The sequence below is a fragment of the Nomascus leucogenys genome, chromosome 9 (genome assembly GCF_006542625.1).
Source record: "Nomascus leucogenys isolate Asia chromosome 9, Asia_NLE_v1, whole genome shotgun sequence".
Classification (NCBI taxonomy): domain Eukaryota; kingdom Metazoa; phylum Chordata; class Mammalia; order Primates; family Hylobatidae; genus Nomascus; species Nomascus leucogenys.
The window spans coordinates 15,105,529-15,115,057 of record NC_044389.1 but is presented as its reverse complement, the minus strand read 5'-3'; the positions used below and the strand labels follow the sequence as shown (position 1 = coordinate 15,115,057).

Genomic DNA, 9,529 nt, shown 5'->3' with positions numbered 1-9,529 from the left:
GAACAAACCCCCTCCTGATCAGAGCTGCTGCCGCCTGCGCCCAGGGCTGCACCCCGCGCAGGCCTCATAACCAGGCCATGGCCCCCACAGAGCCCTGGAGCCCCAGCCCGGGGTCAGCACCCTGGGACTACTCGGGGTTGGACAGCCTGGAGGAGCTGGAGCTATGTCCGGCCGGGGACCTGCCCTACGGCTACGTCTACATTCCCGCGCTCTACATGGCGGCCTTCGCCGTGGGTTTGCTGGGCAACGCCTTCGTGGTGTGGCTGCTGGCCGGACGGCGCGGCCCGCGGCGGCTGGTGGACACCTTCGTGCTGCACCTGGCGGCAGCTGACCTGGGTTTCGTGCTCACGCTGCCGCTGTGGGCCGCGGCGGTGGCGCTAGGCGGCCGCTGGCCGTTTGGCGAGGGCCTCTGCAAGCTCAGCAGCTTCGCGCTGGCGGGCACGCGCTGCGCGGGCGCGCTGCTGCTGGCGGGCATGAGCGTGGACCGCTACCTGGCCGTGGTGAAGCTGCTAGAGGCAAGGCCCCTGCGCACCCCGCGCTGCGCGCTGGCCTCATGCTGCGGCGTCTGGGCCGTGGCGCTGCTGGCCGGCCTGCCCTCCCTGGTCTACCGGGGGCTGCAGCCCCTGCCTGGGGGCCAGGACAGCCAGTGCGGCGAGGAGCCCTCCCACGCCTTCCAGGGCCTCAGCTTGCTGCTGCTGCTTCTGACCTTCGTGCTGCCCCTGGTCGTCACCCTCTTCTGCTACTGCCGCATCTCGCGCCGCCTGCGCCGGCCGCCGCACGTGGGTCGGGCCCGGAGGAACTCGCTGCGCATCATCTTCGCCATCGAGAGCACGTTTGTGGGCTCGTGGCTGCCCTTCAGCGCCCTGCGGGCCGTCTTCCACCTGGCGCGTCTGGGGGCGCTGCCGCTGCCGTGCCCCCTGCTGCTGGCGCTGCGCTGGGGCCTCACCATTGCCACCTGCCTGGCCTTCGTCAACAGCTGCGCCAACCCGCTCATCTACCTCCTGCTGGACCGCTCATTCCGAGCCCGGGCGCTGGACGGGGCCTGCGGGCGCACCGGCCGCCTGGCGCGAAGGATCAGCTCGGCCTCCTCGCTCTCCAGGGACGACAGTTCCGTGTTCCGTTGCCGGGCCCAGGCCGCGAACACTGCCTCGGCCTCCTGGTAGCTGCCCCGGGCCGCTGGAGGTGGGCGGCGGCGGAGCACCGAGAGGAGGGGAGAGGTCCCGGAGGGGACTGAGCTCCCCAGACGCGCCTGTTCTGGCTGCTCCGGCCGGCATCGCATTGCCTCGCGCGCTGCCCGGACTCCCAGGGTCTCCTCCATCAGCTTCCCCGGAACCTCAGAGCAATTGAACTTCCCTAAACCAGGCTCCTGTGACTAGCTGTTCCCTCTCAGCCTGCAGGGTACCTGAGCTAATTTTGTCCAGTCCAAGATAGGTGCTATGAGATGGAGCAGACAGCAACTCGGAGCCCGCAGATTGACCAAGTAGACAGAAGGGAAGTGGGTTTCCTTCTCGGTCCCATCGGGAAGAGAACCCACCAGAATATCTAACCCAGACCCCCAAATGCCATTCTGATTTCTGGCTGTGCTTCCTCCCGTCTCCCACAATAGCCTTTGCTTTCAGAGAAATACCTTCTCCAAGTCAGACCCCCGCCCTTCTCACTCACAAAACCCTGGTGTTGAATCTGGTGACACTTCTACCCCTGTAAAGCGGCAGGACTCATCTGGAAGTTGTTCTGGTCTTTCCCTCTGTACAGGTCCTGAAATCGCTCACCAGGCGTTTTTTGAGGTCTCCATCACTCAGCCAGGAACCTGAAAATCTTCTCTGTGAATTCATCTTTCTCAATAAACACTCTTGCTAGCCCTGTCTTGACAACCGTCTTTGCTTGAGCAGTGGGAGTGAAATGCATATCAGGAGGCGGGTCGCACACTGGGTGAGACAAAACTCAACACAGTAGTTGAGGTTGATCTCAGGATGATGAGGATTTGGGGTGGTGTCTGGGAGCATGAGAGTTGGCTGCACTCTGCAGGTGCAGTAATCTCACAGGAGGAAGCAAATCATTTATTCTTACTTTTAAGGACATTTCACATTTTGAAAATTACCGAAAGAAAATATATTTATATAAGGGCATCTGCCAGCCGAGTGTCACTTCCAAGAGAAGATGTGTCATTTTGGATTTTCAAATATATACCAGACCACCCACCCCTTTTTTTCTATCTTTTTTCAGACCTTCCAGTACAAACTTTGGGGATTAGCCATTTTCTGACTCTGTCATTTCTCCTTTGAGGTTTCTGTAGGGTTTGGAAATTCACTGTTTATACTTTTGATTTAAAAGGATTTGGCCTAAAGACATTTCAGTCAGTGCACATCCTAGCCAGATCCCCACAGGCCAGTCTTGATGTTGCAAGCTCTGGGGGAATGGGTGGGTGTGCACACAGATCAGCACCTCAGTGCTAGGTTGGGTATGAAGCCTGGCATTCTGTTGCAGGCTATCCATCCCATCCCCCCATCAAATACCCCTGTATTCTCTTCAGCATTTGGAGCTGCTGGATTAGAGCAGATTGAACATCGGCTCTCCTAGGTCAGCCTGTCAAAAAGTGCATCTCTGCATGTTCCTCCCATATACTCCAAGAGAGGCAAGCCTTGCAGCCTGTGAGGTCACCTCTGCCAGCAGGACACATTTCAGGCACTTTTGTGTTTGAGAGTTCAGTTAAGTCTTGGCCCTTCCTATCCTCACTATTGCTCTCCGAGGCAAGAAGTTATTTTTTCATGGGGCTGAGACCCCAGAATTTTCAGGGCAGGGAAGCTGACTCTCATCTGGGTTTGTGTGTGACAAGATCTCAGAGTACAGAGGAGGCACTTTTCTAGGCTACTGGGACTGAGCGCCCCCCTCCACCCCTGCCAAGTTGCTGCTTCTGACTTACTGACTAGTTGAGTTCCCTGAAAACAGACAGGAAGAAAGAAGGCTTCTCCATGCCCTGGTGAGTTTTCATCACCCCTCCTGCAGTAGCTATTGAAACTCAGCATTCCCCTCCTGCTGTGGAACTCTGCAATGTGGAGAGACAGTTTACTCCCTTTGTTTGAGTAGATCACGGAATTGATCTACCATGTGTCCTTTGGGAATTTTCCCTTAAATTCAGACGAAAATCAAAGAGTGATGATCAGTGAGCTCCCATCTTCCACTGGGGAAGATGAGGCTCAGATTCATCGAGGAACTGGTTAAACAAGCATTCCCGCATATGTATGGGAATAGATTCCCATATGTGTGGGAGTAGATTCCTTTAGAAAGCAATTGTCAATCTTTGTCAAGAGCTTTAGAACTTTTCATGTCCTGGGGGGGAGGGGGAGGGACAGCATTAGGAGATATACCTAATGCTAAATGACGAGTTAATGGGTGCAGCAAACCAACACGGCACATGGATACATATGTAACAAACCTGCACATTGTGCACATGTACCCTAAAACCTAAAGTATAATAATAAAAAAAAGAACTTTTCATATCCTGTTTATTTAAAATGTTTATACCCTTCGACCCTGTAGTTTTGCTTCTGCCACTCTCTTCTAATGCAACAGTACTAAATTTAAACGTTTCTGCACTGAGTTATAGAAGTTTTTTTGTTTTGTTTTTGTTTTTGTTTTTTTGAGACGGAGTCTTGCTCTGTCGCCCAGGCTGGAGTGCAGTGGTGTGATCTCGGCTCATTGCAACCTCCACCTCCTGGGTTCAAGCGATTCTCCTGCCTCAGCCTCCCAAGTAGCTGGGAATACAGGTGTGTACCACCACGCCTGGCTAATTTTTTGTATTTTTAGTAGAGACGGGGTTTCACCATGTTAGCCAGAATGGTCTCAATCTCTTGACCTCGTGATCCACCCACCTCGGCCTCCCAAAGTGCTGGGACTACAGGTGTGAGACACTGCACCCGGCGGCCGAGTTATAGAAGTTTTTAAACAGTTAAACCTGAAAGGAAACAACTTTGATGTCCAACAATAGTGTAATGTTTTTATTAAGATGAATGACTATTATGCAAATTTAAGATGTTCTTTAAAGAGAAATTGAAAAATGTTGACGATAACTTAAAAGGGAAAAAAAGGTAAAATTGTATCTGTCAAACACACCCGCACACTTCAAGTCTGGAGGATGTAAAATGGTTAGCACTGGTTTTGTTAAGTAAAACATAACATGCTTCACAGTCCTTTTGATAAAAACGATCTTTTGCTCTTTTATTTCTCATAGCTCAAGTTTTGAACACTATAGGTATATCTCTTTTCTCTAGGTGCTAACTAATGGAATGCTGTCGATTTATTTCTTTGCTTCTTGCTTGTCTCTCCTGTCAGAATGCGAGCTCCATGCATGCAGACAGTTTTGTCTGTTGGTTCAAGGCAGTGTTCCCAGTGCCTGGAACATGCCTGCACATCTCAGGCACTCACTAACTACCTGTTGAATGAATGATCATCAGGACCATGTCATGATATGAAATAATGTCATGGAATGTGAAGAGTAAAAGGAAGGTTACTGCATTTTATGTATAACTGCCATGGTTTATTAAAGGACTTGCAAAAAAAGGCTAGGAAGAAATACAATAATCATTAATGATAATGATTATGTATGATTGTGTTAGAGTGAGTGGATTTTAGATCCTTTTCCCCCCCTCTATTTCTTTACTTTTAAATTTTCTATGAGCTATTTTTTTTCTGTTTTTAATAGAGTCTTCCCATGCAATCATGGCTCACTGCAGCCTCCACCTCCTGGCCTCAAGCGATCCCCCCACCTTGGCCTCCCAAGCTTTGCTAGGATTACAGGCATGAACCACTGTGCCTGGGTTTATAAGCTTCTTTTTCTTTCTTTCTTTCTTTTTTTTTTTTTTTTGAGACAGAGTCACGCTCTGTCACCCAGGCTGGAGTACAATGATGGGATCTTGGCTCACTGCAACCTCCACCTCCCTGGTTCAAACAATTCTCCTGCCTCAGCCTCCCAAGTAGCTGGGATTACAGACGCCCGCCAATTTTTTAATATTTTTAGTAGAGATGGGGTTTCACCATGTTGGCCAGGCTGTTCTTGAACTCCTGACCTTAGGTGATCCACCCACCTTAGCCACCCAAAGTGCTGAGATTGCAGGCGTGAGCCACCATGCCCGGCCCCTATAAGCTTCTTTTAAAGGGCAGTTAACAAATAGCAGTGAAGCTACCAAAGCACTGGAGCTCAGTAACAAGCTGCCTATCCTTGGCCACCTCGCTTAGCCTCCTTGAGCCTCACTTTCTTCATCTGAAGGATGAAGATGATAATATCTCCTCAGGCTGCCTCACAGATCAAAGGAAATAATCTTGAAAGTACTTTGTAAGCTGTGGCATTTTAGACAAACATACTGCAGGAGTTTTAGACAACATAGCCTCAGGATTAGCTTGTTCCAGGCTGGGCTACCCCCTCCCCATCCTTGTAGCCATGGAGAGGAGACGGGGTGGAGCCACTCTGGGTTTTCAAAAGGTCAGCATCTAGGCTAAGGCTGGGCACACTGGCTGTGTGTGATTCTGATTTGCTTCTTGTGACTAATTCTGGGCTTCCTCCTCATCTCTCTCAACCCCCATGGGTGCTTTCTTGGGGCACAGTGTGGGAACCCAGGGCACTTGGGTTGATGAGTGATTTGGGGAGTTCAGCAGAATGGCAGAGCTCCAGGGGTGGCACTTGGTGATATGACTCAGCCCCACACCACTCTGAAGGCAGAGTGAGAACTCTGGACACTTGTGAATACGTCTTGCTTGTTAGAGCTTACTGGGTCTAACTCCCTGTCCTACCTGGGCCGAGTGGCCACAAGACATACTTATCCCATCACCTCCAGCCTCAGTCAAAAGGGGCAAATGGTGAAAAGACTGGGAAATGCTTGGGATATGAGAGGAAAGGAGAAAGCAATGATGTGAAATCACCCCTCCTTTTCATCACCATGAAAATGAAAAAGTATTTATTGAGTGTGTAAGTACATCTTCCATGAAAGTGGGCACTGTCTGAGATTCGTATTTACATCCATCACAGTGCATTAAGGACAAAAGCTCATTTTGTCCATTCTGAGAACGAGGAGACTGAGGGCCAGAGATGGGAGTCACTTAAGGTAATAATCACCACTTATACCTGTGTAGCATATTGAAAAAAAAATTGTTTTTTGAGACAGAGTCTCACTCTGTCGCCCAGGCTGGAGTGCAGTGACACGATCTCAGCTCACTTCAACCTCCGCCTCCTGGGTTCAAGTGATTCTTCTACCTCAGTCTTCCAAGTAGCTGGGATTACAGGCATGCGCCACCATGTCCAGCTAATTTTTGTATTTTTAGTAGAGACGGAGTTTCACCATGTTGGCCAGGCTGGTCTCAAACTCCTGAGCTCAAGTGATCCACCCACCTCGGTTTCCCAAAGTGTTGGGATTACGGGCATGAGCCACCACACCCAGCTGCAAATTTTTTAAAAGCAGGCTGGGCATGGTAGCTCACATCTGTAATCCTAGCACTTTGGGAGGCCGAGGTGGGAAGATCATTTGAACCCAGGCAGTTCGAGACTGGTCTGGGCATCATAATGAGACTCTGTCTCTGAAAAAAAAAAAATGGCCAGGTGCAGTGGCTCATGCCTGTAATCCCAGCGGTTTGGGAAGCCAAGGCGGGCAGATCACCTGAGGCCAGGAGTACAAGATCAGCCTGGCCAACATGGTGAAACCCCGACTCTACTAAAAATACAAAAAAATTAGTGGGGCGTGGTGTCGGGCGCCTGTAATCCCAGCTAATTGGGAGGCTGAGGCAGGAGAATTGCTTGAGGCAGGGAGGCGGAGGTTGCAGTGAGCTGAGATCACACCACTGCACTCCAGCCTGGGCAACAAGAGCAAAACTCTGCCTGAAAAAAAAAAAAAAAGACAAAACAAAAAAAAAATTGTCAGTTTGGTGTCTGCCCAACTTAAAAAGAAAATATTTACTATCTTGTTATATTATTTCAAAGACAAAAACCTTTTATACATAATGTCTCATTACAATATCCCTCTGAAGTAGGTGTCAAGATAATAGCTAATATTTACCGGGCGCAGCTGAGAGGCTCTGAGCTAAAGTTCTTACTTTATATATATATTTATATAATATTATTAATCCTCACAATAACTTTATGGGGTATATAATATTATTGTTTCTATTCTACAGATTAAAAAAATGAGTTCTGGAGAGTTTATATAACTTGCCCAAAGTATCTTGCCTAAAGAAACTGTATTATTATCCCCATTTTAGATAGGAGAGTTAGAACTCTAAGAGCTCAGTTGACTTGCCAGGATCACACACACAGGGCAGGGCTGAAAATTGTGGCTTCCTGGGCCACAGCTCAACCCACCTTCCATCTTCCACCAGTTTTCTAGTGCCCGCTAACTCTGTTTCTCACTAATTGGTACTAAACCAAGTGTGCCAGAGTCAAGGCTGTTGCCCAGCATGGAAATTACCCTGCTTCTGTTCTCAAAAAATCAGAATCCCTGTCCTATGGACATGGACAGTAAATTGTTGGGGCATCGGATTGAGAGAGAAATGGGGCTCTTCCCAGGGGTGATAGGGGCAGGACTGGGGAGAAACCCAGCAACCCCAGGGTTGCCTGGTGGTCCCAGCAGTGAGTGAGAGAGCTGGGGAAAGATGGGCTGGGCTTCGATGGGCTTCGATGGACCTCAGACAACAGCTGCCAGTGTTTGGGTGGAGACCGTGGTTTGCCTCAGGGAGATGTGCTAGACGAGGGGTGATTAATTGCTACCCTGCTCTGAAAATGACTGTCTTCACGCTGTGCATGCGACCATTTCTTTCTATTCATCATCTCTGCTTCTTAACAACCTAAAGCAAGCAGGTTGTGTCATGGGCTGCTCTTATTCTGGGTCCCACAAACACAGAGTGGCAGGATAAGGAAGGTCACAGGGCACTCTGAATTCCGTTTCTTTGTAGGCAAAGTCTTATTCTTCATATAGCCAATTGTCCCAAATCTTCCTAGGTTTCTTTTTCTTTTCTTTTCTTTTTCTAAGAAATGGGGTCTTGCTTTGTTGCCCAGGCTGGAGTGCAGTGGCACAATCATAGCTCACTGCAGCCTCAAAATCCCAGGCTTAAGCCATCCTCCCACCTCAGCCCAAGTAGCTGGGACCACAGGCACACACACCATCACTCCTGGCTAATTATTTAAAAATTTGTTTTGTAGAGATGGGGTCTGTCCATCTTGCCCAAGCTGGTCTCAAACTCCGGGGCTCAAGCTATCCTCCCACCTTGGCCTCCCAAAGTGCTGGGATTACAGGTGTGAGCCACCGTGTCAAGCCTTCTCAGGTTTCAATTTCTAAAATTATTATTATCATAAAGAAAGAAAATATAATATTAAGAGTGAACTAACTCAAGATCCTGCACCCTAATTGCAATAATTTTCATTTTTGCCCATCCTCTTAACACTTCTCCACATGGTCACATTTTACATTGCTGTGATCGTGTCGTGTCCAGCTTTATTATTTTGCAGAACATATTATAAACATTTTCCTGTGTCACTACATAGATTTCATAGTCGTCATTTCTAAAGGCGTCATTCAGTGTATAGACCACAGTATAACTAACCATTCTTCCGTGATTAGACATTTATGTTGCTCAGGAGCCTCTGCTTTTATACATATACCATAACAAACATCATTTCTATCTAATTTGGGACTAATTTTGAGTGTCTGTTTCAAACTGAAAAAATTCCCCTGCATCCATCCCCCTCTTTTGGGTTCTTCCTCCTCACCACCCTGTGTGATTCTGTCGCCTGTTATCTTCTCCTTCAAAAGATTGAAACCTCCTCAAAAGCAGTAGCCATGGACTTGTGGAAAATGCATTTTGAAAAGAAATAGAGCACACTAGGCCGGGCGCGGTGGCTCATGCCTGTAATCCCAGCACTTTGGGAGGCTGAGGCGGGCAGATCACAAGTTCAGGAGATCAAGACCACCCAGGCTAACATGGTAAAACCCCGTCTCTACTAAAAAAAATACAAAAAATTAGCCGGGTGTGGTGGTGGGCACCTGTAGTCCCAGCTACTCGGGAGGCTGAGGCAGGAGAACGGTGTGAACCCGGGAGGTAGAGTTTGCAGTGAGCTGAGATTGCGCCACTGCACTCCAGCCTGGGCGACAGAGCGAGACTCCGTCTCAAAAAAAAAAAAAAAAGAGCATACTAATGAGTGTAAGTGCTTGTTAGTAACCATATATAGGCATTCAGGGCACACACTCCAGTGCCACTAGCTGAGTTCAAGTTCCAGCTCTGCTTCTCACTGTCTTTGAGATCTTGGGTATGTTGTTCACTTACTTTTCCCCTCGGGATCCTCCTCAGATCACAGGAGGAGGGGATGATACTTCTTAAGTCACAGAGTTTGTGAGAGGGTGAAATGTGTTTACTGTGACTATCTGGCACATATTAAGCATATTCTATATTTGCTAAAAATTTAAGAGTAAAATTGAATTCTACCATGGTTGTGGATTTCTCTTCTCTCTCTTTTGTTTTTTTTTTGAGACCGTGTCTCACTCTGTCGCCCAGG

At 48.7% G+C, this 9,529-nt stretch overlaps 1 protein-coding gene across 1 annotated transcript; it reads left to right on the top strand.

Annotated features, from left to right (window-relative positions):
• GPR25 (G protein-coupled receptor 25) lies at positions 1 to 1,868 on the top strand. Its single transcript, XM_004092999.3, has one exon. The coding sequence runs from the start codon at positions 78 to 80 to the stop codon at positions 1,161 to 1,163; it is 1,086 nt and encodes a 361-aa protein (XP_004093047.2). The 5' UTR covers positions 1 to 77; the 3' UTR covers positions 1,164 to 1,868.
• Positions 1,869 to 9,529: the final 7,661 nt, after the last annotated feature.